The sequence below is a fragment of the Oncorhynchus mykiss genome, chromosome 31 (assembly GCF_013265735.2).
Source record: "Oncorhynchus mykiss isolate Arlee chromosome 31, USDA_OmykA_1.1, whole genome shotgun sequence".
NCBI classification, from domain to species: Eukaryota; Metazoa; Chordata; class Actinopteri; order Salmoniformes; family Salmonidae; genus Oncorhynchus; species Oncorhynchus mykiss.
In genome coordinates, this window is record NC_050571.1 from 907,824 (window position 1) to 935,266 (window position 27,443).

At 49.7% G+C, this 27,443-nt stretch overlaps 1 protein-coding gene across 11 annotated transcripts in view; it reads left to right on the forward strand.

The window, feature by feature from the left end:
• The window catches only part of LOC110516980 (transcriptional regulator ATRX-like), a 146,320-nt gene that overhangs the window by 53,228 nt on the left and 65,649 nt on the right, over positions 1–27,443 (forward strand). For all 11 annotated transcript variants that reach the window (XM_036969814.1, XM_036969818.1, XM_036969813.1 and 8 more), the window contains 6 exons: positions 587–733; positions 825–1,002; positions 1,092–1,229; positions 17,505–17,680; positions 18,119–18,236; positions 20,283–20,413. In XM_036969814.1, the coding sequence (XP_036825709.1) occupies positions 587–733; positions 825–1,002; positions 1,092–1,229; positions 17,505–17,680; positions 18,119–18,236; positions 20,283–20,413 (888 nt within the window). The remainder of the gene's footprint in view (positions 1–586; positions 734–824; positions 1,003–1,091; positions 1,230–17,504; positions 17,681–18,118; positions 18,237–20,282; positions 20,414–27,443) is intronic.

Sequence of the window (27,443 nt, forward strand, 5' to 3'; positions counted from 1 at the left end):
GACTGTTTGAGGTTGTGGACAGGTGTCTTTTATACTGATAACAAGTTCAAACAGGTGCCATTAATACAGGTAACGAGTGGAGGACAGAGGAGCCTCTTAAAGAAGAAGTTACAGGTCTGTGAGAGCCAGAAATCTTGCTTGTTTGTAGGTGACCAAATACTTATTCTCCACCATAATTTGCAAATAAATTCATTAAAAAATCCTACAATGTGATTTTCTGGATTTTTTCCCCCTCATTTTGTCTGTCATAGTTGAAGTGTACCTATGATGAAAATTACAGGCCTCTCATCTTTTTAAGTGGGAGAACTTGGCACAATTGGTGGCTGACTAAATACTTTTTTGCCCCACTGTATCTATACTGTATCTAAACCTGTCTATATCACTAGGTGGTAACCCAACTCCACACACTACTGCTGTGTGAAAAGTTAGACTTCTCTCTCTATGTGTATATATCTATACTGTATCTAACCCTGTTTATATCACTAGGTGGTAACCCTGCTCCACACACTACTGCTGTGTGAAAAGTTAGACTTCTCTCTCTATGTGTATATATCTATACTGTATCTAACCCTGTTTATATCACTAGGTGGTAACCCTGCTCCACACACTACTGCTGTGTGAAAAGTTAGACTTCTCCACGGCTCTGATCGTCTGTCCTCTCAACACCGTTCTCAACTGGCTCAATGAGTTTGAGAAGTGGCAGTATGGCTTCAAGGACGAGGAGAGTTTAGAGGTACACACTTACTCTCATATACCTGTGTGTGTCTTTACGCTGTCTGTGTGTCTTTACGCTCTCTGTGTGTCTTTACGCTGTCTGTCACTAGGTGACGGAGCTGGCCACGGTGAAGCGTCCTCAGGAGAGAGCGTCTGCTCTGCAGCAGTGGCAGGAGGATGGAGGAATCATGATCATTGGCTATGAGATGTACCGTAACCTCACACAGGGTAGAAACATCAAGAGCAAGAAACTCAAAGAGACCTTCCAGAAGACCCTGGTTGACCCAGGTAGGTAGAGGACACACACACACACATGGTTATTTCTTGTATCCAGTTTCTTCTCAACTCTCTCTGCTCTGTGTTGTCTCCCTCCCCAGGCCCAGACTTTGTGATCTGTGATGAGGGCCACATCTTGAAGAACGAGGCGTCGGCCATCTCTAAAGCCATGAACTCCATCAAGACCCGACGGAGAGTGGTGCTCACCGGCACACCGCTGCAGAACAACCTCATAGAGTGTATGTCCGTTACTTCCTGTTATATCCAGACCGCTGGCCTACAGGGCATTCGGAAATAATTCAGACCCCTGGACGTTTAACACATTACAGCCTTTCTCTAAAATGGATTTTTAAAAAGTCCCCCCCCCCCCTCATCAATCTACACATAATGACTAAGCAAAAACAGGTTTAGACATTTTTGCTAATTCATGAAAAAATACAAAACTGAAAAATCACAAGTACATTTAGTGTTCAGACCCTTTACTCAGTACTTTGTTGAAGCATCGTTGGCAGCGATTACAGCCTCAAGTACATTTAGTGTTCAGACCCTTTACTCAGTACTTTGTTGAAGCATCGTTGGCAGCGATTACAGCCTCAAGTATTCTTGGGTATGACGCTACAAGCTTGGCACATCTGTATTTGGGGAGTTTCTCCCATTCTTCTCTGCAGATCCTCTTTGGTTGGTGGAGGGCCTAAGCCCTCTCAGGTCCACCCATGACTGTGCCCCTGCCCAGTCAAGTGTTGTCCTTAAGCCATTTTGCCACAACTTTGGAAGTATGCTTGGGGTCATTGTCCATTTGGAAGACCCATTTGCGACCAAGCTTTAACTTCCTGACTGATGTCTTGAGATGTTGCTTCAATATATCCACATAATTGTCATTTTTCATGATGCCATCTATTTTGTGAGGTGCACTTCCCTCCTGCAGCAAAGCACCCCCGCAACATGATGCTGCCACCCCCATGCTTCATGGTTGGGATGGTGTTCTTCGGCTTGCAAGCCTCCCCCTTTTTCCTCCAAATATAACGATGGTCATTATGACCAAACAGTTCTATTTATGTTTTATCAGACCAGAGGACATTTCTCCAAAAAGTATGATCTTTGTCCCCATGTGCAGTTGCAAACCGTAGTCTGGCTTTTTTTATGGCGGTTTAGGAGCAGTGGCTTCTTCCTTGCTGAGCGGCCTTTCAGGTTTGTCGATATAGGACTCGTTTTACTGTGGATATAGATACTTTTGTACCTGTTTCCTCCAGCATCTTCACAAGGTCCTTTGCTGTTGATCTGGGATTGATTTGCACCTTTCGCACCAACGCACATTCATCTCTAGGAGACAGAACGTGTCTCCTTCCTGAGCAGTATGACGGCTGCGTGGTCCCATGGTGTTTATACTTGCGTACTATTGTTTGTACAGATGATCGTGGTATCTTCAGGCGTTTGGAAATTGCTCCCAGACTTGTGGACGTCTACAATGTTTTTTTCTGAGGTCTTGGTTGATTTCTTTGAATTTTCCCATGATGTCAAGCAAAGAGGCACTGAGTTTGAAGGTAGGCCTTAAAATACATCCACAGGTACACCTCCAATTGACACAAATGATGTCAATTTGCCTATCAGAAGCTTCTAATGCCATGACATCATTTTCTGGAATTTTCCAAGCTGTTGAAAGGAACAGTCAACTCAGTGTGTATGTAAACTTCTGACCCACTGGAATTGTGATACAGTGAATTAATTATAAGTTAAATAATCTGTCTGTAAACAATTGTTGGAAAAAATGGCTTGTGTCATGCAGAAAGTAGATGTCCTTACCGACTTGCCAAAACTATAGTTTGTTAACAAGAAATTTGTGGAGTGGTTGAGAAATGAGTTTTAATGACTCCAACCTAAGTGTATGTAAACTTCCGACTTCAACTTTATCTCTATAAGGTCCTTCAGTGAATTATAGAATTCTAAATTCACATAGAGTTGTGAGTTCTGGATATGTCACTGAAAGCAAGTCTGAGCAGATCTGTTCTATGTGAGATAATTCTACGCCTTCGCTAGATTTTTTTACAACAGCTGAAAAATACAATATTTTGGTTATGGTTATATTTGGTGATATTTGGTGATATTTGGTGATATTTGGTTATATTTGGTGATATTTGGTTATATTTGGTGATATTTGGTTATATTTGGTGATATTTGGTTATATTTGGTTATATTTGGTGATATTTGGTTATATTTGGTGATATTTGGTTATATTTGGTGATATTTGGTTATATTTGGTTATATTTGGTGATATTTGGTTATATTTGGTGATATTTGGTGATATTTGGTTATATTTGGTTATATTTGGTGATATTTGGTTATATTTGGTGATATTTGGTTATATTTGGTTATATTTGGTGATATTTGGTTATATTTGGTGATATTTGGTTATATTTGGTTATATTTGGTGATATTTGGTGATATTTGGTTATATTTGGTTATATTTTACAGCAGTTTTAGATGGTACAGTGATTTTCTGCGCAATGACGTTTTGTGCAGAGAATTTTGGAAAGATGAAATGGGAAAATACAGTGTTGTACAATCCAGGAGAGGAGACTCCCAGCTGTAGTCGCTGCAATCCAGGAGAGGAGACTCCCAGCTGTAGTCGCTGCAATCCAGGAGAGGAGACTCCCAGCTGTAGTCGCTGCAATCCAGGAGAGGAGACTCCCAGCTGTAGTCGCTGCAATCCAGGAGAGGAGACTCCCAGCTGTAGTCGCTGCAATCCAGGAGAGGAGACTCCCAGCTGTAGTCGCTGCAATCCAGGAGAGGAGACTCCCAGCTGTAGTCGCTGCAATCCAGGAGAGGAGACTCCCAGCTGTAGTCGCTGCAATCCAGGAGAGGAGACTCCCAGCTGTAGTCGCTGCAATCCAGGAGAGGAGACTCCCAGCTGTAGTCGCTGCAATCCAGGAGAGGAGACTCCCAGCTGTAGTCGCTGCAATCCAGGAGAGGAGACTCCCAGCTGTAGTCGCTGCAATCCAGGAGAGGAGACTCCCAGCTGTAGTCGCTGCAATCCAGGAGAGGAGACTCCCAGCTGTAGTCGCTGCAATCCAGGAGAGGAGACTCCCAGCTGTAGTCGCTGCAATCCAGGAGAGGAGACTCCCAGCTGTAGTCGCTGCAATCCAGGAGAGGAGACTCCCAGCTGTAGTCGCTGCAATCCAGGAGAGGAGACTCCCAGCTGTAGTCGCTGCAATCCAGGAGAGGAGACTCCCAGCTGTAGTCGCTGCAATCCAGGAGAGGAGACTCCCAGCTGTAGTCGCTGCAATCCAGGAGAGGAGACTCCCAGCTGTAGTCGCTGCAATCCAGGAGAGGAGACTCCCAGCTGTAGTCGCTGCAATCCAGGAGAGGAGACTCCCAGCTGTAGTCGCTGCAATCCAGGAGAGGAGACTCCCAGCTGTAGTCGCTGCAATCCAGGAGAGGAGACTCCCAGCTGTAGTCGCTGCAATCCAGGAGAGGAGACTCCCAGCTGTAGTCGCTGCAATCCAGGAGAGGAGACTCCCAGCTGTAGTCGCTGCAATCCAGGAGAGGAGACTCCCAGCTGTAGTCGCTGCAATCCAGGAGAGGAGACTCCCAGCTGTAGTCGCTGCAATCCAGGAGAGGAGACTCCCAGCTGTAGTCGCTGCAATCCAGGAGAAGAGACTCCCAGCTGTAGTCGCTGCAATCCAGGAGAGGAGACTCCCAGCTGTAGTCGCTCCAATCCAGGAGAGGAGACTCCCAGCTGTAGTCGCTCCAATCCAGGAGAGGAGACTCCCAGCTGTAGTCGCTCCAATCCAGGAGAGGAGACTCCCAGCTGTAGTCGCTGCAATCCAGGAGAGGAGACTCCCAGCTGTAGTCGCTGCAATCCAGGAGAGGAGACTCCCAGCTGTAGTCGCTGCAATCCAGGAGAGGAGACTCCCAGCTGTAGTCGCTCCAATCCAGGAGAGGAGACTCCCAGCTGTAGTCGCTGCAATCCAGGTGTGAAATCTCTTAGGAGAGGAGACTCCCAGCTGTAGTCGCTGCAATCCAGGTGTGAAATCTCTTAGGAGAGGAGACTCCCAGCTGTAGTCGCTGCAATCCAGGTGTGAAATCTCTTAGGAGAGGAGACTCCCAGCTGTAGTCGCTGCAATCCAGGAGAGGAGACTCCCAGCTGTAGTCGCTGCAATCCAGGAGAGGAGACTCCCAGCTGTAGTCGCTGCAATCCAGGAGAGGAGACTCCCAGCTGTAGTCGCTCCAATCCAGGAGAGGAGACTCCCAGCTGTAGTCGCTGCAATCCAGGTGTGAAATCTCTTAGGAGAGGAGACTCCCAGCTGTAGTCGCTGCAATCCAGGTGTGAAATCTCTTAGGAGAGGAGACTCCCAGCTGTAGTCGCTGCAATCCAGGTGTGAAATCTCTTAGGAGAGGAGACTCCCAGCTGTAGTCGCTGCAATCCAGGTGTGAAATCTCTTAGGAGAGGAGACTCCCAGCTGTTGTCGCTGCCAAAGATGATACCAATCCAGGTGTGATATCTCTTATGAGAGGAGACTCCCAGCTGTAGTCGCTGCAATCCAGGAGAGGAGACTCCCAGCTGTAGTCGCTGCCAAAGATGATACCAATCCAGGTGTGATATCTCTTAGGAGAGGAGACTCCCAGCTGTAGTCGCTGCAATCCAGGTGTGAAATCTCTTAGGAGAGGAGACTCCCAGCTGTAGTCGCTGCAATCCAGGTGTGAAATCTCTTAGGAGAGGAGACTCCCAGCTGTAGTCGCTGCCAAAGATGATACCAATCCAGGTGTGAAATCTCTTAGGAGAGGAGACTCCCAGCTGTAGTCGCTGCCAAAGATGATACCAATCCAGGTGTGAAATCTCTTAGGAGAGGAGACTCCCAGCTGTAGTCGCTGCAATCCAGGAGAGGAGACTCCCAGCTGTAGTCGCTGCCAAAGATGATACCAATCCAGTTGTGATATCTCTTATGAGAGGAGACTCCCAGCTGTAGTCGCTGCAATCCAGGAGAGGAGACTCCCAGCTGTAGTCGCTGCCAAAGATGATACCAATCCAGGTGTGATATCTCTTAGGAGAGGAGACTCCCAGCTGTAGTCGCTGCAATCCAGGTGTGAAATCTCTTAGGAGAGGAGACTCCCAGCTGTAGTCGCTGCAATCCAGGTGTGAAATCTCTTAGGAGAGGAGACTCCCAGCTGTAGTCGCTGCAATCCAGGTGTGAAATCTCTTAGGAGAGGAGACTCCCAGCTGTAGTCGCTGCAATCCAGGTGTGAAATCTCTTAGGAGAGGAGACTCCCAGCTGTAGTCGCTGCCAAAGATGATACCAATCCAGGTGTGAAATCTCTTAGGAGAGGAGACTCCCAGCTGTAGTCGCTCCAATCCAGGTGTGAAATCTCTTAGGAGAGGAGACTCCCAGCTGTAGTCGCTGCCAAAGATGATACCAATCCAGGTGTGAAATCTCTTAGGAGAGGAGACTCCCAGCTGTAGTCGCTGCAATCCAGGTGTGAAATCTCTTAGGAGAGGAGACTCCCAGCTGTAGTCGCTGCCAAAGATGATTCCAATCCAGGTGTGAAATCTCTTATGAGAGGAGACTCCCAGCTGTAGTCGCTGCCAAAGATGATTCCAATCCAGGTGTGAAATCTCTTAGGAGAGGAGACTCCCAGCTGTAGTCGCTGCAATCCAGGTGTGAAATCTCTTAGGAGAGGAGACTCCCAGCTGTAGTCGCTGCCAAAGATGATACCAATCCAGGTGTGAAATCTCTTAGGAGAGGAGACTCCCAGCTGTAGTCGCTGCCAAAGATGATACCAATCCAGGTGTGAAATCTCTTAGGAGAGGAGACTCCCAGCTGTAGTCGCTGCAATCCAGGAGAGGAGACTCCCAGCTGTAGTCGCTGCCAAAGATGATACCAATCCAGTTGTGATATCTCTTATGAGAGGAGACTCCCAGCTGTAGTCGCTGCAATCCAGGAGAGGAGACTCCCAGCTGTAGTCGCTGCCAAAGATGATACCAATCCAGGTGTGATATCTCTTAGGAGAGGAGACTCCCAGCTGTAGTCGCTGCAATCCAGGTGTGAAATCTCTTAGGAGAGGAGACTCCCAGCTGTAGTCGCTGCAATCCAGGTGTGAAATCTCTTAGGAGAGGAGACTCCCAGCTGTAGTCGCTGCAATCCAGGTGTGAAATCTCTTAGGAGAGGAGACTCCCAGCTGTAGTCGCTGCAATCCAGGTGTGAAATCTCTTAGGAGAGGAGACTCCCAGCTGTAGTCGCTGCCAAAGATGATACCAATCCAGGTGTGAAATCTCTTAGGAGAGGAGACTCCCAGCTGTAGTCGCTCCAATCCAGGTGTGAAATCTCTTAGGAGAGGAGACTCCCAGCTGTAGTCGCTGCCAAAGATGATACCAATCCAGGTGTGAAATCTCTTAGGAGAGGAGACTCCCAGCTGTAGTCGCTGCAATCCAGGTGTGAAATCTCTTAGGAGAGGAGACTCCCAGCTGTAGTCGCTGCCAAAGATGATTCCAATCCAGGTGTGAAATCTCTTATGAGAGGAGACTCCCAGCTGTAGTCGCTGCCAAAGATGATTCCAATCCAGGTGTGAAATCTCTTAGGAGAGGAGACTCCCAGCTGTAGTCGCTGCCAAAGATGATTCCAATCCAGGTGTGAAATCTCTTAGGAGAGGAGACTCCCAGCTGTAGTCGCTGCCAAAGATGATACCAATCCAGGTGTGAAATCTCTTAGGAGAGGAGACTCCCAGCTGTAGTCGCTGCAATCCAGGTGTGAAATCTCTTAGGAGAGGAGACTCCCAGCTGTAGTCGCTGCCAAAGATGATACCAATCCAGGTGTGAAATCTCTTAGGAGAGGAGACTCCCAGCTGTAGTCGCTGCCAAAGATGATACCAATCCAGGTGTGAAATCTCTTAGGAGAGGAGACTCCCAGCTGTAGTCGCTGCCAAAGATGATACCAATCCAGGTGTGAAATCTCTTAGGAGAGGAGACTCCCAGCTGTAGTCGCTGCAATCCAGGTGTGAAATCTCTTAGGAGAGGAGACTCCCAGCTGTAGTCGCTGCCAAAGATGATACCAATCCAGGTGTGAAATCTCTTAGGAGAGGAGACTCCCAGCTGTAGTCGCTGCCAAAGATGATACCAATCCAGGTGTGAAATCTCTTAGGAGAGGAGACTCCCAGCTGTAGTCGCTGCCAAAGATGATACCAATCCAGGTGTGAAATCTCTTAGGAGAGGAGACTCCCAGCTGTAGTCGCTGCAATCCAGGTGTGAAATCTCTTAGGAGAGGAGACTCCCAGCTGTAGTCGCTGCCAAAGATGATACCAATCCAGGTGTGAAATCTCTTAGGAGAGGAGACTCCCAGCTGTAGTCGCTGCCAAAGATGATACCAATCCAGGTGTGAAATCTCTTAGGAGAGGAGACTCCCAGCTGTAGTCGCTGCCAAAGATGATACCAATCCAGGTGTGAAATCTCTTAGGAGAGGAGACTCCCAGCTGTAGTCGCTGCAATCCAGGTGTGAAATCTCTTAGGAGAGGAGACTCCCAGCTGTAGTCGCTGCAATCCAGGTGTGAAATCTCTTATGAGAGGAGACTCCCAGCTGTAGTCGCTGCCAAAGATGATACCAATCCAGGTGTGATATCTCTTATGAGAGGAGACTCCCAGCTGTAGTCGCTGCCAAAGATGATACCAATCCAGGTGTGATATCTCTTAGGAGAGGAGACTCCCAGCTGTAGTCGCTGCCAAAGATGATACCAATCCAGGTGTGATATCTCTTATGAGAGGAGACTCCCAGCTGTAGTCGCTGCCAAAGATGATTCCAATCCAGGTGTGAAATCTCTTAGGAGAGGAGACTCCCAGCTGTAGTCGCTGCAATCCAGGTGTGAAATCTCTTATGAGAGGAGACTCCCAGCTGTAGTCGCTGCCAAAGATGATTCCAATCCAGGTGTGAAATCTCTTAGGAGAGGAGACTCCCAGCTGTAGTCGCTGCCAAAGATGATACCAATCCAGGTGTGATATCTCTTAGGAGAGGAGACTCCCAGCTGTAGTCGCTGCAATCCAGGTGTGAAATCTCTTAGGAGAGGAGACTCCCAGCTGTAGTCGCTGCAATCCAGGTGTGAAATCTCTTAGGAGAGGAGACTCCCAGCTGTAGTCGCTGCCAAAGATGATACCAATCCAGGTGTGAAATCTCTTAGGAGAGGAGACTCCCAGCTGTAGTCGCTGCAATCCAGGTGTGAAATCTCTTAGGAGAGGAGACTCCCAGCTGTAGTCGCTCCAATCCAGGTGTAAAATCGCTTAGGAGAGGAGACTCCCAGCTGTAGTCGCTGCCAAAGATGATACCAATCCAGGTGTGAAATCTCTTAGGAGAGGAGACTCCCAGCTGTAGTCGCTGCAATCCAGGTGTGAAATCTCTTAGGAGAGGAGACTCCCAGCTGTAGTCGCTGCAATCCAGGTGTGAAATCTCTTAGGAGAGGAGACTCCCAGCTGTAGTCGCTGCCAAAGATGATACCAATCCAGGTGTGAAATCTCTTAGGAGAGGAGACTCCCAGCTGTTGTCGCTGCCAAAGATGATACCAATCCAGGTGTGAAATCTCTTAGGAGAGGAGACTCCCAGCTGTAGTCGCTGCCAAAGATGATTCCAATCCAGGTGTGAAATCTCTTAGGAGAGGAGACTCCCAGCTGTAGTCGCTGCAATCCAGGTGTGAAATCTCTTAGGAGAGGAGACTCCCAGCTGTAGTCGCTGCCAAAGATGATACCAATCCAGGTGTGAAATCTCTTATGAGAGGAGACTCCCAGCTGTTGTCGCTGCCAAAGATGATACCACTCCAGGTGTGAAATCTCTTATGAGAGGAGACTCCCAGCTGTTGTCGCTGCCAAAGATGATTCCAATCCAGGTGTGAAATCTCTTAGGAGAGGAGACTCCCAGCTGTAGTCGGTGCCAAAGATGATTCCAATCCAGGTGTGAAATCTCTTAGGAGAGGAGACTCCCAGCTGTAGTCGCTGCAATCCAGGTGTGAAATCTCTTAGGAGAGGAGACTCCCAGCTGTAGTCGCTGCCAAAGATGATTCCAATCCAGGTGTGAAATCTCTTAGGAGAGGAGACTCCCAGCTGTAGTCGCTGCAATCCAGGTGTGAAATCTCTTAGGAGAGGAGACTCCCAGCTGTAGTCGCTGCAATCCAGGTGTGAAATCTCTTAGGAGAGGAGACTCCCAGCTGTAGTCGCTGCCAAAGATGATACCAATCCAGGTGTGAAATCTCTTAGGAGAGGAGACTCCCAGCTGTAGTCGCTGCAATCCAGGTGTGAAATCTCTTAGGAGAGGAGACTCCCAGCTGTAGTCGCTGCAATCCAGGTGTGAAATCTCTTAGGAGAGGAGACTCCCAGCTGTAGTCGCTGCCAAAGATGATACCAATCCAGGTGTGAAATCTCTTAGGAGAGGAGACTCCCAGCTGTAGTCGCTGCAATCCAGGTGTGAAATCTCTTAGGAGAGGAGACTCCCAGCTGTAGTCGCTGCCAAAGATGATTCCAATCCAGGTGTGAAATCTCTTAGGAGAGGAGACTCCCAGCTGTAGTCGCTGCCAAAGATGATACCAATCCAGGTGTGAAATCTCTTAGGAGAGGAGACTCCCAGCTGTTGTCGCTGCCAAAGATGATACCAATCCAGGTGTGAAATCTCTTAGGAGAGGAGACTCCCAGCTGTAGTCGCTGCAATCCAGGTGTGAAATCTCTTAGGAGAGGAGACTCCCAGCTGTAGTCGCTGCCAAAGATGATACCAATCCAGGTGTGAAATCTCTTAGGAGAGGAGACTCCCAGCTGTAGTCGCTGCAATCCAGGTGTGAAATCTCTTAGGAGAGGAGACTCCCAGCTGTAGTCGCTGCCAAAGATGATACCAATCCAGGTGTGAAATCTCTTAGGAGAGGAGACTCCCAGCTGTTGTCGCTGCCAAAGATGATACCAATCCAGGTGTGAAATCTCTTAGGAGAGGAGACTCCCAGCTGTAGTCGCTGCAATCCAGGTGTGAAATCTCTTAGGAGAGGAGACTCCCAGCTGTAGTCGCTGCAATCCAGGTGTGAAATCTCTTAGGAGAGGAGACTCCCAGCTGTAGTCGCTGCCAAAGATGATTCCAATCCAGGTGTGAAATCTCTTAGGAGAGGAGACTCCCAGCTGTAGTCGCTGCCAAAGATGATTCCAATCCAGGTGTGAAATCTCTTAGGAGAGGAGACTCCCAGCTGTAGTCGCTGCAATCCAGGTGTGAAATCTCTTAGGAGAGGAGACTCCCAGCTGTAGTCGCTGCAATCCAGGTGTGAAATCTCTTAGGAGAGGAGACTCCCAGCAATAGTCGCTGCCAAAGATGATACCAATCCAGGTGTGAAATCTCTTAGGAGAGGAGACTCCCAGCTGTAGTCGCTGCAATCCAGGTGTGAAATCTCTTAGGAGAGGAGACTCCCAGCTGTAGTCGCTGCAATCCAGGTGTGAAATCTCTTAGGAGAGGAGACTCCCAGCTGTAGTCGCTGCCAAAGATGATACCAATCCAGGTGTGAAATCTCTTAGGAGAGGAGACTCCCAGCTGTAGTCGCTGCAATCCAGGTGTGAAATCTCTTAGGAGAGGAGACTCCCAGCTGTAGTCGCTGCCAAAGATGATTCCAATCCAGGTGTGAAATCTCTTAGGAGAGGAGACTCCCAGCTGTTGTCGCTGCCAAAGATGATACCAATCCAGGTGTGAAATCTCTTAGGAGAGGAGACTCCCAGCTGTTGTCGCTGCCAAAGATGATACCAATCCAGGTGTGAAATCTCTTAGGAGAGGAGACTCCCAGCTGTAGTCGCTGCAATCCAGGTGTGAAATCTCTTAGGAGAGGAGACTCCCAGCTGTAGTCGCTGCCAAAGATGATACCAATCCAGGTGTGAAATCTCTTAGGAGAGGAGACTCCCAGCTGTAGTCGCTGCAATCCAGGTGTGAAATCTCTTAGGAGAGGAGACTCCCAGCTGTAGTCGCTGCCAAAGATGATACCAATCCAGGTGTGAAATCTCTTAGGAGAGGAGACTCCCAGCTGTTGTCGCTGCCAAAGATGATACCAATCCAGGTGTGAAATCTCTTAGGAGAGGAGACTCCCAGCTGTAGTCGCTGCAATCCAGGTGTGAAATCTCTTAGGAGAGGAGACTCCCAGCTGTAGTCGCTGCAATCCAGGTGTGAAATCTCTTAGGAGAGGAGACTCCCAGCTGTAGTCGCTGCCAAAGATGATTCCAATCCAGGTGTGAAATCTCTTAGGAGAGGAGACTCCCAGCTGTAGTCGCTGCCAAAGATGATACCAATCCAGGTGTGAAATCTCTTAGGAGAGGAGACTCCCAGCTGTTGTCGCTGCCAAAGATGATACCAATCCAGGTGTGAAATCTCTTAGGAGAGGAGACTCCCAGCTGTAGTCGCTGCAATCCAGGTGTGAAATCTCTTAGGAGAGGAGACTCCCAGCTGTAGTCGCTGCCAAAGATGATACCAATCCAGGTGTGAAATCTCTTAGGAGAGGAGACTCCCAGCTGTAGTCGCTGCAATCCAGGTGTGAAATCTCTTAGGAGAGGAGACTCCCAGCTGTAGTCGCTGCCAAAGATGATACCAATCCAGGTGTGAAATCTCTTAGTAGAGGAGACTCCCAGCTGTAGTCGCTGCAATCCAGGTGTGAAATCTCTTAGGAGAGGAGACTCCCAGCTGTAGTCGCTGCCAAAGATGATACCAATCCAGGTGTGAAATCTCTTATGAGAGGAGACTCCCAGCTGTAGTCGCTGCCAAAGATGATACCAATCCAGGTGTGAAATCTCTTATGAGAGGAGACTCCCAGCTGTTGTCGCTGCCAAAGATGATTCCAATCCAGGTGTGAAATCTCTTAGGAGAGGAGACTCCCAGCTGTAGTCGCTGCAATCCAGGTGTGAAATCTCTTAGGAGAGGAGACTCCCAGCTGTAGTCGCTGCAATCCAGGTGTGAAATCTCTTAGGAGAGGAGACTCCCAGCTGTAGTCGCTGCCAAAGATGATTCCAATCCAGGTGTGAAATCTCTTAGGAGAGGAGACTCCCAGCTGTAGTCGCTGCAATCCAGGTGTGAAATCTCTTAGGAGAGGAGACTCCCAGCTGTAGTCGCTGCCAAAGATGATTCCAATCCAGGTGTGAAATCTCTTATGAGAGGAGACTCCCAGCTGTAGTCGCTGCAATCCAGGTGTGAAATCTCTTATGAGAGGAGACTCCCAGCTGTTGTCGCTGCCAAAGATGATACCAATCCAGGTGTGAAATCTCTTAGGAGAGGAGACTCCCAGCTGTAGTCGCTCCAATCCAGGTGTGAAATCTCTTATGAGAGGAGACTCCCAGCTGTTGTCGCTGCCAAAGATGATTCCAATCCAGGTGTGATATCTCTTATGAGAGGAGACTCCCAGCTGTTGTCGCTGCCAAAGATGATTCCAATCCAGGTGTGATATCTCTTATGAGAGGAGACTCCCAGCTGTTGTCGCTGCCAAAGATGATACCAATCCAGGTGTGAAATCTCTTAGGAGAGGAGACTCCCAGCTGTAGTCGCTCCAATCCAGGTGTGAAATCTCTTAGGAGAGGAGACTCCCAGCTGTAGTCGCTGCCAAAGATGATTCCAATCCAGGTGTGAAATCTCTTAGGAGAGGAGACTCCCAGCTGTAGTCGCTGCAATCCAGGTGTGAAATCTCTTAGGAGAGGAGACTCCCAGCTGTAGTCGCTGCAATCCAGGTGTGAAATCTCTTAGGAGAGGAGACTCCCAGCTGTAGTCGCTGCCAAAGATGATACCAATCCAGGTGTGAAATCTCTTAGGAGAGGAGACTCCCAGCTGTAGTCGCTGCAATCCAGGTGTGAAATCTCTTAGGAGAGGAGACTCCCAGCTGTAGTCGCTGCCAAAGATGATTCCAATCCAGATGTGAAATCTCTTAGGAGAGGAGACTCCCAGCTGTAGTCGCTGCCAAAGATGATACCAATCCAGGTGTGAAATCTCTTAGGAGAGGAGACTCCCAGCTGTTGTCGCTGCCAAAGATGATACCAATCCAGGTGTGAAATCTCTTAGGAGAGGAGACTCCCAGCTGTAGTCGCTGCAATCCAGGTGTGAAATCTCTTAGGAGAGGAGACTCCCAGATGTAGTCGCTGCCAAAGATGATACCAATCCAGGTGTGAAATCTCTTAGGAGAGGAGACTCCCAGCTGTAGTCGCTGCAATCCAGGTGTGAAATCTCTTAGGAGAGGAGACTCCCAGCTGTAGTCGCTGCAATCCAGGTGTGAAATCTCTTAGGAGAGGAGACTCCCAGCTGTAGTCGCTGCCAAAGATGATTCCAATCCAGGTGTGAAATCTCTTAGGAGAGGAGACTCCCAGCTGTAGTCGCTGCCAAAGATGATACCAATCCAGGTGTGAAATCTCTTAGGAGAGGAGACTCCCAGCTGTTGTCGCTGCCAAAGATGATACCAATCCAGGTGTGAAATCTCTTAGGAGAGGAGACTCCCAGCTGTAGTCGCTGCAATCCAGGTGTGAAATCTCTTAGGAGAGGAGACTCCCAGCTGTAGTCGCTGCCAAAGATGATACCAATCCAGGTGTGAAATCTCTTAGGAGAGGAGACTCCCAGCTGTAGTCGCTGCAATCCAGGTGTGAAATCTCTTAGGAGAGGAGACTCCCAGCTGTAGTCGCTGCCAAAGATGATACCAATCCAGGTGTGAAATCTCTTAGGAGAGGAGACTCCCAGCTGTAGTCGCTGCCAAAGATGATACCAATCCAGGTGTGAAATCTCTTATGAGAGGAGACTCCCAGCTGTAGTCGCTGCCAAAGATGATACCAATCCAGGTGTGAAATCTCTTAGGAGAGGAGACTCCCAGCTGTAGTCGCTGCAATCCAGGTGTGAAATCTCTTAGGAGAGGAGACTCCCAGCTGTAGTCGCTGCCTAAGATGATTCCAATCCAGGTGTGAAATCTCTTAGGAGAGGAGACTCCCAGCTGTAGTCGCTGAAATCCAGGTGTGAAATCTCTTAGGAGAGGAGACTCCCAGCTGTAGTCGCTGCCAAAGATGATTCCAATCCAGGTGTGAAATCTCTTATGAGAGGAGACTCCCAGCTGTAGTCGCTGCAATCCAGGTGTGAAATCTCTTATGAGAGGAGACTCCCAGCTGTAGTCGCTCCAATCCAGGTGTGAAATCTCTTATGAGAGGAGACTCCCAGCTGTAGTCGCTGCCAAAGATGATACCAATCCAGGTGTGAAATCTCTTAGGAGAGGAGACTCCCAGCTGTAGTCGCTGCAATCCAGGTGTGAAATCTCTTAGGAGAGGAGACTCCCAGCTGTAGTCGCTGCCAAAGATGATACCAATCCAGGTGTGAAATCTCTTAGGAGAGGAGACTCCCAGCTGTAGTCGCTGCAATCCAGGTGTGAAATCTCTTAGGAGAGGAGACTCCCAGCTGTAGTCGCTGCCAAAGATGATACCAATCCAGGTGTGAAATCTCTTAGGAGAGGAGACTCCCAGCTGTTGTCGCTGCCAAAGATGATACCAATCCAGGTGTGAAATCTCTTAGGAGAGGAGACTCCCAGCTGTAGTCGCTGCAATCCAGGTGTGAAATCTCTTAGGAGAGGAGACTCCCAGCTGTAGTCGCTGCCAAAGATGATACCAATCCAGGTGTGAAATCTCTTAGGAGAGGAGACTCCCAGCTGTAGTCGCTGCAATCCAGGTGTGAAATCTCTTAGGAGAGGAGACTCCCAGCTGTAGTCGCTGCAATCCAGGTGTGAAATCTCTTAGGAGAGGAGACTCCCAGCTGTAGTCGCTGCCAAAGATGATTCCAATCCAGGTGTGAAATCTCTTAGGAGAGGAGACTCCCAGCTGTAGTCGCTGCCAAAGATGATACCCATCCAGGTGTGAAATCTCTTAGGAGAGGAGACTCCCAGCTGTTGTCGCTGCCAAAGATGATACCAATCCAGGTGTGAAATCTCTTAGGAGAGGAGACTCCCAGCTGTAGTCGCTGCAATCCAGGTGTGAAATCTCTTAGGAGAGGAGACTCCCAGCTGTAGTCGCTGCCAAAGATGATACCAATCCAGGTGTGAAATCTCTTAGGAGAGGAGACTCCCAGCTGTAGTCGCTGCAATCCAGGTGTGAAATCTCTTAGGAGAGGAGACTCCCAGCTGTAGTCGCTGCCAAAGATGATACCAATCCAGGTGTGAAATCTCTTAGGAGAGGAGACTCCCAGCTGTAGTCGCTGCAATCCAGGTGTGAAATCTCTTAGGAGAGGAGACTCCCAGCTGTAGTCGCTGCCAAAGATGATACCAATCCAGGTGTGAAATCTCTTATGAGAGGAGACTCCCAGCTGTAGTCGCTGCCAAAGATGATACCAATCCAGGTGTGAAATCTCTTAGGAGAGGAGACTCCCAGCTGTAGTCGCTGCAATCCAGGTGTGAAATCTCTTAGGAGAGGAGACTCCCAGCTGTAGTCGCTGCCAAAGATGATACCAATCCAGGTGTGAAATCTCTTAGGAGAGGAGACTCCCAGCTGTAGTCGCTCCAATCCAGGTGTGAAATCTCTTATGAGAGGAGACTCCCAGCTGTTGTCGCTGCCAAAGATGATTCCAATCCAGGTGTGAAATCTCTTATGAGAGGAGACTCCCAGCTGTTGTCGCTGCCAAAGATGATACCAATCCAGGTGTGAAATCTCTTAGGAGAGGAGACTCCCAGCTGTAGTCGCTCCAATCCAGGTGTGAAATCTCTTAGGAGAGGAGACTCCCAGCTGTAGTCGCTGCAATCCAGGTGTGAAATCTCTTAGGAGAGGAGACTCCCAGCTGTAGTCGCTGCCAAAGATGATACCAATCCAGGTGTGAAATCTCTTAGGAGAGGAGACTCCCAGCTGTAGTATCTGCAATCCAGGTGTGAAATCTCTTAGGAGAGGAGACTCCCAGCTGTAGTCGCTGCCAAAGATGATTCCAATCCAGGTGTGAAATCTCTTAGGAGAGGAGACTCCCAGCTGTAGTCGCTGCCAAAGATGATACCAATCCAGGTGTGAAATCTCTTAGGAGAGGAGACTCCCAGCTGTAGTCGCTGCAATCCAGGTGTGAAATCTCTTAGGAGAGGAGACTCCCAGCTGTAGTCGCTGCCAAAGATGATACCAATCCAGGTGTGAAATCTCTTAGGAGAGGAGACTCCCAGCTGTAGTCGCTGCAATCCAGGTGTGAAATCTCTTAGGAGAGGAGACTCCCAGCTGTAGTCGCTGCCAAAGATGATACCAATCCAGGTGTGAAATCTCTTAGGAGAGGAGACTCCCAGCTGTAGTCGCTGCAATCCAGGTGTGAAATCTCTTAGGAGAGATTGTAGTCGCTGCCAAAGATGATTCTAACATGATTCGGGTGAATACTTATAAAATCAAGATATATAACGGTTTCATTTTTTATTTTTATTTTAGGGATATAATTCTACTTTGACATTACCAAGATTGTTGACAAAAATATGACAGTGGAATTAACTTTAATGCCACTTCGTAACACAACAAAATGTAAAGAAATCTGAGGGGAGGGGGAATACTTATGTTGTGTGTTTGCCCTGTCCAGACCACTGCATGGTGAACTTCATCAAGGAGAACCTGCTGGGGTCAGTGAAGGAGTTCAGGAACCGCTTCGTCAACCCCATCCAGAACGGGCAGGCAGCAGACTCCACAGACCAGGATGTACGGATCATGAAGAAGAGGGCTCACATCCTCTACGAGATGCTCAATGGATGTGTTCAGGTAACACTGTTGTAACACTATATAACACTGTGATGTTCGCCTCATCACGTCCTCTACAACATGGATGTGTTCAGGTAACACTGTGTGATGTTCGCCTCATGATGGAGAGCTCAATGGTAGGATTTGGCTTTTAAACTGTGCCTCTCGCCACAGAGAAGCCACAATTGTGTTAACCTCTCTCTGCTCTCTCTTTCTCTCTGCTCTCTCTCTCTCTGCTCTCTCTCCTCTTTCTCTCTGCTCTCTCTCCTCTTTCTCTCTGCTCTCTCTCCTCTTTCTCTCTGCTCTCTCTCTGCTCTCTCTCCTCTCTTTCTCTGCTCTCTCTCCTCTCTGCTCTCGTTCTCTGCTCTCGTTCTCTGCTCTCGTTCTCTGCTCTCGTTCTCTGCTCTCTCTCTCTGCTCTTTCTCCTCTTTCTCTCCTCTTTCTCTGCTCTCTCTCCAGAGAAGAGACTACTCTGCCCTGACCAAGTTCCTGCCTCCTAAACATGAGTACGTTGTGTCCGTCAGAGTCACGCCCATCCAGTGTACTCTATACCGACACTACCTGGAGCACTTAACAGGTACACACTAACCCCTACCGTACCTAGTGTACACTACAGATCCTACCTGGAGGATTGTACTTCTGTGTGTTTTAAGAGGGAGAGGAGGAGGTTACCAGAGGTCTGGTCTCTAATCTAAACAGTTCATTATGACCCAGAGGTCTGGTCTCTAGTCTAAACGGTTCAATATGACCCAGAGGTCTGGTCTCTAGTCTAAACGGTTCATTATGACCCAGAGGTCTGGTCTCAAGTCTAAACAGTTCATTATGACCCATATTACCAGAGGTCTGGTTTCTAGTCTAAACGGTTCATTATGACCCAGAGGTCTGGTCTCTAGTCTAAACGGTTCAATATGACCCAGAGGTCTGGTCTCTAGTCTAAACGGTTCAAATGACCCAGAGGTCTGGTCTCTAGTCTAAACGGTTCATTATGACCCAGAGGTCTGGTCTCTAGTCTAAATGGTTCAACATGACCCAGAGGTCTGGTCTCTAGTCTAAACGGTTCAATATGACCCAGAGGTCTGGTCTCTAGTCTAAACGGTTCATTATGACCCAGAGGTCTGGTCTCTAGTCTAAACGGTTCAATATGACCCATATTACCAGAGGTCTCGTCTCTAGTCTAAACGGTTCAATATGACCCAGAGGTCTGGTCTCTAGTCTAAACGGTTCAATATGACCCAGAGGTCTGGTCTCTAGTCTAAACAGTTCAATATGACCCAGAGGTCTGGTCTCTAGTCTAAACAGTTCAATATGACCCAGAGGTCTGGTCTCTAGTCTAAACAGTTCATTATGACCCATATTACCAGAGGTTTGGTCTCTAGTCTAAACAGTTTAATATGACCCAGAGGTCTGGTCTCTAGTCTAAACAGTTCAATATGACCCAGAGGTCTGGTCTCTAGTCTAAACGGTTCAATATGACCCATATTACCAGAGGTCTCGTCTCTAGTCTAAACGGTTCAATATGACCCAGAGGTCTGGTCTCTAGTCTAAACGGTTCAATATGACCCAGAGGTCTGGTCTCTAGTCTAAACGGTTCAATATGTTCCCACAGCATGATGCTGCCACCACCATGCTTCACCGTAGGGATGGTGCAAGGTTTCATCCTGACGTGATGCTTGGCATTCAGGCCAAAGAGCTCGATCTTGGTTTCATCAGACCAGAGAATCTTGTTTCTCAGGGTCTGAGATTCCTTTAGGTGCCTTTTGGCAAACTCCAAGCAGGCTGTCATGTGCCTTTTACTGAGCAGTGGCTTCCGTCTGGCCACTCTACCATAAAAGCCTGATTGGTGGAGTGCTGGAGAGATGATTGTCCTTCTGGAAGGTTCTTCCATCTCCACAGAGGAATTCTAGAGCTCTGTCAGAGTGACCATCGGGTTCTTGGTCACCTCCTTGACCAAGGCCCTTCTCCCCCGATCGCGCAGTTTGGCCAGGCGATCAGCTCTAGGAAGAGTCTTGGTGGTTCCAAACGTCTTCCATTTAAGAATGATTGAGGCCACTGTGTTCTTGGGGACCTTCAATGCTGCAGAAATGTTTTGGTACCCTTCCCCAGATCTGTGCCTCGACACAATCCTGTCTCGGAGCTCTACGGACAATTCCTTCGACCTCATGACTTGGTTTTTGCTCTGACATGCACTGTCAACTGTGAGACCTTCTATAGACAGATGTGTGCCTTTCCAAATCAAGTCCAATCAATTGAATTTACTACAGTTGGACTCCCAAGTTGTAGAAACATCTCAATGATCAATGGAAACGGGATGCACCTGAGCTCAAATACAAGTCTCAAAGGAAAGGGTCTGAATACTTATGGAAATAAGATATTTCTGTTTTTTATTTGAAATTTGCGTAACATTTGAAACCTGTTTCTTTTCATTAGTGTAGATTGAGGAATACATTTAATTTAATCCATTTTAGAATAAGGCTGTAACGTTTAACAATCCAGGTTTCTGTCTCTTTCAGTTGTCTCTTACGTTGTTCTGGTGTTGATGTGAAGAAGTGGTACCTTACTCAGCTGTGGTTGGTTTGACACACACGTTCTCTCTCTCCTCTCTCTCTGCGTGTGTCTGGGGCAGGTACGGGGAACGTGGTGGAGGGGGGTCGGGGTCGAGCCGGGACCAAACTCTTCCAGGACTTCCAGATGCTCAGTAGAATCTGGACCCATCCCTGGTGCCTGCAGCTGGACTACATCAGCAAGGAAAACAAGGTACACACAGACGGACTCTCACACACTCATCAGCTAAGAAAACAGGTTGAGGGGAACGAGACGGGTCTGTATCAGCTGCCCCAACCCCACTAACAGACACGCTTCTCTAAACCCCAGGAGAACATACTAACACGCTTCTCTAAACCCCAGGAGAACATACTAACACGCTTCTCTAAACCCCAGGAGAACATACTAACACGCTACACTAAACCCCAGGAGAACATATTAACACGCTACACTAAACCCCAGGAGAACATATTAACATGCACTTTACTAAACCCCGGGAGAACATATTAACATGCACTTTACTAAACCCCGGGAGAACATATTAACACGCTACACAAAACCCCAGGAGAACATACTAACACACGCTTCACTAAACCCCAGGAGAACATACTAACACGCACTTTACTAAACCCCGGGAGAACATACTAACACGCTTCTCTAAACCCCAGGAGAACATACTAACACGCTTCACTAAACCCCGGGAGAACATACTAACACGCTTCACTAAACCCCAGGAGAACATACTAACACGCTTCACTAAACCCCGGGAGAACATACTAACACGCTTCACTAAACCCCAGGAGAACATACTAACACGCTTCACTAAACCCCAGGAGAACATACTAACACGCTTCTCTAAACCCCAGGAGAACATACTAACACGCTTCTCTAAACCCCAGGAGAACATACTAACACGCTTCACTAAACCCCAGGAGAACATACTAACACGCTTCTCTAAACCCCAGGAGAACATACTAACACGCTTCACTAAACCCCAGGAGAACATACTAACACGCTTCTCTAAACCCCAGGAGAACATACTAACACGCTTCACTAAACCCCAGGAGAACATACTAACACGCTACACTAAACCCCAGGAGAACATACTAACACGCTTCTCTAAACCCCAGGAGAACATACTAACACGCTTCACTAAACCCCAGGAGAACATACTAACACGCTTCTCTAAACCCCAGGAGAACATACTAACACGCTTCACTAAACCCCAGGAGAACATACTAACACGCTTCACTAAACCCCAGGAGAACATACTAACACGCTACTCTAAACCCCAGGAGAACATACTAACACGCACTTCACTAAACCCCGGGAGAACATACTAACACGCTACTCTAAACCCCAGGAGAACATACTAACACGCACTTCACTAAACCCCGGGAGAACATATTAACACGCTTCACTAAACCCCAGGAGAACATACTAACACGCTTCACTAAACCCCGGGAGAACATATTAACACGCTTCACTAAACCCCAGGAGAACATACTAACACGCTTCTCTAAACCCCGGGAGAACATACTAACACGCTACTCTAAACCCCAGGAGAACATACTAACACGCTTCTCTAAACCCCAGGAGAACATACTAACACGCTACACTAAACCCCAGGAGAACATATTAACACGCTACACTAAACCCCAGGAGAACATATTAACATGCACTTTACTAAACCCCGGGAGAACATATTAACATGCACTTTACTAAACCCCGGGAGAACATATTAACACGCTACACAAAACCCCAGGAGAACATACTAACACACGCTTCACTAAACCCCAGGAGAACATACTAACACGCACTTTACTAAACCCCGGGAGAACATACTAACACGCTTCTCTAAACCCCAGGAGAACATACTAACACGCTTCACTAAACCCCGGGAGAACATACTAACACGCTTCACTAAACCCCAGGAGAACATACTAACACGCTTCACTAAACCCCGGGAGAACATACTAACACGCTTCACTAAACCCCAGGAGAACATACTAACACGCTTCACTAAACCCCAGGAGAACATACTAACACGCTTCTCTAAACCCCAGGAGAACATACTAACACGCTTCTCTAAACCCCAGGAGAACATACTAACACGCTTCACTAAACCCCAGGAGAACATACTAACACGCTTCTCTAAACCCCAGGAGAACATACTAACACGCTTCACTAAACCCCAGGAGAACATACTAACACGCTTCTCTAAACCCCAGGAGAACATACTAACACGCTTCACTAAACCCCAGGAGAACATACTAACACGCTACACTAAACCCCAGGAGAACATACTAACACGCTTCTCTAAACCCCAGGAGAACATACTAACACGCTTCACTAAACCCCAGGAGAACATACTAACACGCTTCTCTAAACCCCAGGAGAACATACTAACACGCTTCACTAAACCCCAGGAGAACATACTAACACGCTTCACTAAACCCCAGGAGAACATACTAACACGCTACTCTAAACCCCAGGAGAACATACTAACACGCACTTCACTAAACCCCGGGAGAACATACTAACACGCTACTCTAAACCCCAGGAGAACATACTAACACGCACTTCACTAAACCCCGGGAGAACATATTAACACGCTTCACTAAACCCCAGGAGAACATACTAACACGCTTCACTAAACCCCGGGAGAACATATTAACACGCTTCACTAAACCCCAGGAGAACATACTAACACGCTTCTCTAAACCCCGGGAGAACATACTAACACGCTACTCTAAACCCCAGGAGAACATACTAACACGCTACACTAAACCCCAGGAGAACATACTAACACGCTTCACTAAACCCCAGGAGAACATACTAACACGCTTTACTAAACCCCAGGAGAACATATTAACACGCTACACTAAACCCCGGGAGAACATACTAACACGCTTCACTAAACCCCAGGAGAACATACTAACACACGCTTCACTAAACCCCAGGAGAACATATTAACACGCTTCACTAAACCCCAGGAGAACATACTAACACGCTTCACTAAACCCCAGGAGAACATACTAACACGCTTCACTAAACCCCAGGAGAACATACTAACACGCTTCACTAAACCCCAGGAGAACATACTAACACGCACTTTACTAAACCCCAGGAGAACATACTAACACGCTTCACTAAACCCCAGGAGAACATACTAACACGCTTCACTAAACCCCGGGAGAACATATTAACACGCTTCACAAAACCCCAGGAGAACATACTAACACGCTTCACTAAACCCCGGGAGAACATATTAACACGCTTCACTAAACCCCAGGAGAACATACTAACACGCTTCACTAAACCCCAGGAGAACATACTAACACGCTTCACTAAACCCCAGGAGAACATACTAACACGCACTTTACTAAACCCCAGGATAACATACTAACACGCTTCACTAAACCCCAGGAGAACATACTAACACGCTTCACTAAACCCCGGGAGAACATATTAACACGCTTCACAAAACCCCAGGAGAACATACTAACACACGCTTCACTAAACCCCAGGAGAACATACTAACACACGCTTCACTAAACCCCAGGAAAACATACTAACACACGCTTCACTAAACCCCAGGAGAACATACTAACACGCACTTTACTAAACCCCAGGAGAACATACTAACACGCTACACTAAACCCCAGGAGAACATACTAACACGCTTCACTAAACCCCAGGAGAACATACTAACACGCTTCACAAAACCCCAGGAGAACATACTAACACGCTACAATAAACCCCAGAAGAACATACTAACATGCTTCACAAAACCCCAGGAGAACATACTAACGCTACTCTAAACCCCAGGAGAACATACTAACACGCTTCACTAAACCCCAGGAGAACATACTAACACGCTTTACTAAACCCCAGGAGAACATATTTACACGCTACACTAAACCCCGGGAGAACATACTAACACGCTTCACTAAACCCCAGGAGAACATACTAACACACGCTTCACTAAACCCCAGGAGAACATATTAACACGCTTCACTAAACCCCAGGAGAACATACTAACACGCTTCACTAAACCCCAGGAGAACATACTAACACGCTTCACTAAACCCCAGGAGAACATACTAACACGCTTCACAAAACCCCAGGAGAACATACTAACACGCTACAATAAACCCCAGAAGAACATACTAACATGCTTCACAAAACCCCAGGAGAACATACTAACGCTACACTAAACCCCAGGAGAACATACTAAGGGGGGGAGTGACTGTGTCTTAGGGGAGGGGGGCGGGGGGGGGGGGGGGGGGGGGGGGGGGGACTGTGTCTTAGGGGGGGGGGGGCTAATTGTGTCTTGGGGGGGGGCTGACTGTGTCGTGGAGGGGCTGACTGTGTCTTAGGGGGGGGGCTGACTGTGTCTTAGGGGGGGGGCTGACTGTGTCTTGGGGGGGCTGACTGTGTCTTGGGGGGGGCTGACTGTGTCTTAGGGGGGGGGGCTGACTGTCTTGGGGGGGCTGACTGTCTTGGGGGGGCTGACTGTCTTGGGGGGGCTGACTGTCTTAGGGGGGGCTGACTGTCTTAGGGGGGGCTGACTGTCTTGGGGAGGGGCTGACTGTCTTGTCGGGGGGGGGGGGGGGCGGACTGTGTCTTGGGGGGGCTGACTGTCTTGGGGGGGGCTGACTGTCTTGGGGGGGGGGGCTGACTGTCTTGGGGGGGGCTGACTGTGTCTTGGGGGGAGCTGACTGTGTCTTGGGGGGGGCAGACTGTGTCTTGGGGGGGGGGGGGCTGACTGTGTCTTGGGGCGGCTGACTGTGTCTTGGGGGGGCTGACTGTGTCTTGGGGGGGCTGACTGTCTTGGGGGGCTGACTGTCTTGGGGGGCTGACTGTCTTGGGGGGCTGACTGTCTTGGGGGGTCTGACTGTCTTGGGGGGTCTGACTGTCTTGGGGGGGGCTGACTGTCTTGGAGGGGCTGACTTTCTTGGAGGGGCTGACTGTCTTAGGGGGGGCTGACTCTGTCTTAGGGGGGGGGCTGACTCTGTCTTAGGGGGGGGGCTGACTCTGTCTTAGGGAGGGGGCTGACTCTGTCTTGGGGGGTGGGGCTGACTCTGTCTTGGGGGGGGCTGACTCTGTCTTGGGGGGGGATGACTGTCTTGGGGGGGGGGGCTGACTCTGTCTTGGGGGGGCTGTCTCTGTCTTGGGGGGGGGGCTGACTCTGTCTTGGGGGGGAGGCTGACTCTGTCTTGGGGGGGAGGCGGACTCTGTCTTGGGGGGGGAGGCTGACTCTGTCTTGGGGGGGGGGCTGACTCTGTCTTTGGGGGGGCTGACTGTCTTAGGAAGGGGTGCTGAATTGTCTTAGGGAGGTCTGACTATCTTAGGGGGGGATGACTGTCTTGGGGGGGAATGACTGTCTTGGGGGGGAATGACTGTCTTGGGGGGGGCTGACTGTGTCTTAGGGGGGGGCTGACTGTGTCTTAGGGGGGGGGCTGACTCTGTCTTAGGAGGGGGGGCTGACTCTGTCTTAGGAGGGGGGGCTGACTCTGTCTTAGGAGGGGGGGCTGACTCTGTCTTAGGAAGGAGGGCTGACTGTGTCTTGGTGGGGATGACTGTGTTTTGGGGGGGGCTGACTGTGTCTTGGGGGGGGCTGACTGTGTCTTGGGGGGGGGCTGACTGTCTTAGGGAGGTCTGACTGTCTTAGGGAGGTCTGACTATCTTAGGGGGGATGACTGTCTTGGGGGGCAGGATGATTGTCTTGGGGGTGGCTGACTGTGTCTTAGGGGGGGGGGGGGGGGCTGTCTCTGTCTTGGGGGGGTGGGGGGCTGACTCTGTCTTAGGAAGGGGGGCTGACTCTGTCTTAGGAAGGGGGGCTGACTCTGTCTTAGGAAGGGGGGCTGACTGTCTTAGGGAGGTCTGACTATCTTAGGGGGGGATGACTGTCTTGGGGGGGGGGATGACTGTTTTGGGGGGGGGATGACTGTCTTGGGGGGGGCTGACTGTGTCTTAGGGGGGGGCTGACTGTGTCTTAGGGGGGGGGGGCTGACTCTGTCTTAGGAAGGGGGACTGACTGTGTCTTGGGGGGGATGACTGTGTTTTGGGGGGGGCTGACTGTGTCTTGGGGGGGGCTGACTGTCTTAGGGAGGTCTGACTGTCTTAGGGAGGTCTGACTATCTTAGGGGGGATGACTGTCTTGGGGGGCAGGATGATTGTCTTGGGGGTGGCTGACTGTGTCTTGGGGGGAGGGGGCGGACTGTGTCTTGGGGGGGCTGACTGTCTTGGGGGGTTGCTGACTGTCTTGGGGGGGGCTGACTGTCTTGGGGGGGGGCTGACTGTCTTGGGGGGGGGCTGACTGTCTTGGGGGGGGGCTGACTGTCTTGGGGGGGGCTGACTGTGTCTTGGGGGGGGGCTGACTGTGTCTTGGGGGGGCAGACTGTGTCTTGGGGGGGGATGACTGTGTCTTGGGGCGGCTGACTGTGTCTTGGGGGGGCTGACTGTCTTGGGGGGGCTGACTGTCTTGGGGGGCTGACTGTCTTGGGGGGTCTGACTGTCTTGGGGGGGGCTGACTGTCTTGGGGGGGCTGACTGTCTTGGAGGGGCTGACTGTCTTGGGGGGGCTGACTGTCTTGGGGGGGCTGACTGTCTTGGAGGGGCTGACTGTCTTGGAGGGGCTGACTGTCTTGGAGGGGCTGACTGTCTTGGAGGGGCTGACTGTCTTGGAGGGGCTGACTTTCTTGGAGGGGCTGACTTTCTTGGGGGGGGGCTGACTCTGTCTTAGGGGGGGGGCTGACTCTGTCTTAGGGGGGGGGCTGACTGTCTTAGGGGGGGGCTGACTCTGTCTTAGGGGGGGGCTGACTCTCTCTTGGGGGGGCTGACTCTGTCTTGGGGGGGGCTAACTCTGTCTTGGGGGGGGCTGACTCTGTCTTGGGGGGGGATGACTCTGTCTTGGGGGGGCTGACTCTGTCTTGGGGGGGGCTGACTCTGTCTTGGAGGGGAGGCTGACTCTGTCTTGGGGGGGAGGCTGACTCTGTCTTGGGGGGGAGGCTGACTCTGTCTTGGGGGGGAGGCTGACTCTGTCTTGGGGGGGAGGCTGACTCTGTCTTGGGGGGGAGGCTGACTCTGTCTTGGGGGGGGGGGGCTGACTCTGTCTTGGGGGGGGGGGGCTGACTGTCTTAGGAAGGGGTGCTGAATTGTCTTAGGGAGGTCTGACTATCTTAGGGGGGGATGACTGTCTTGGGGGTGGATGACTGTCTTGGGGGGGATGACTGTCT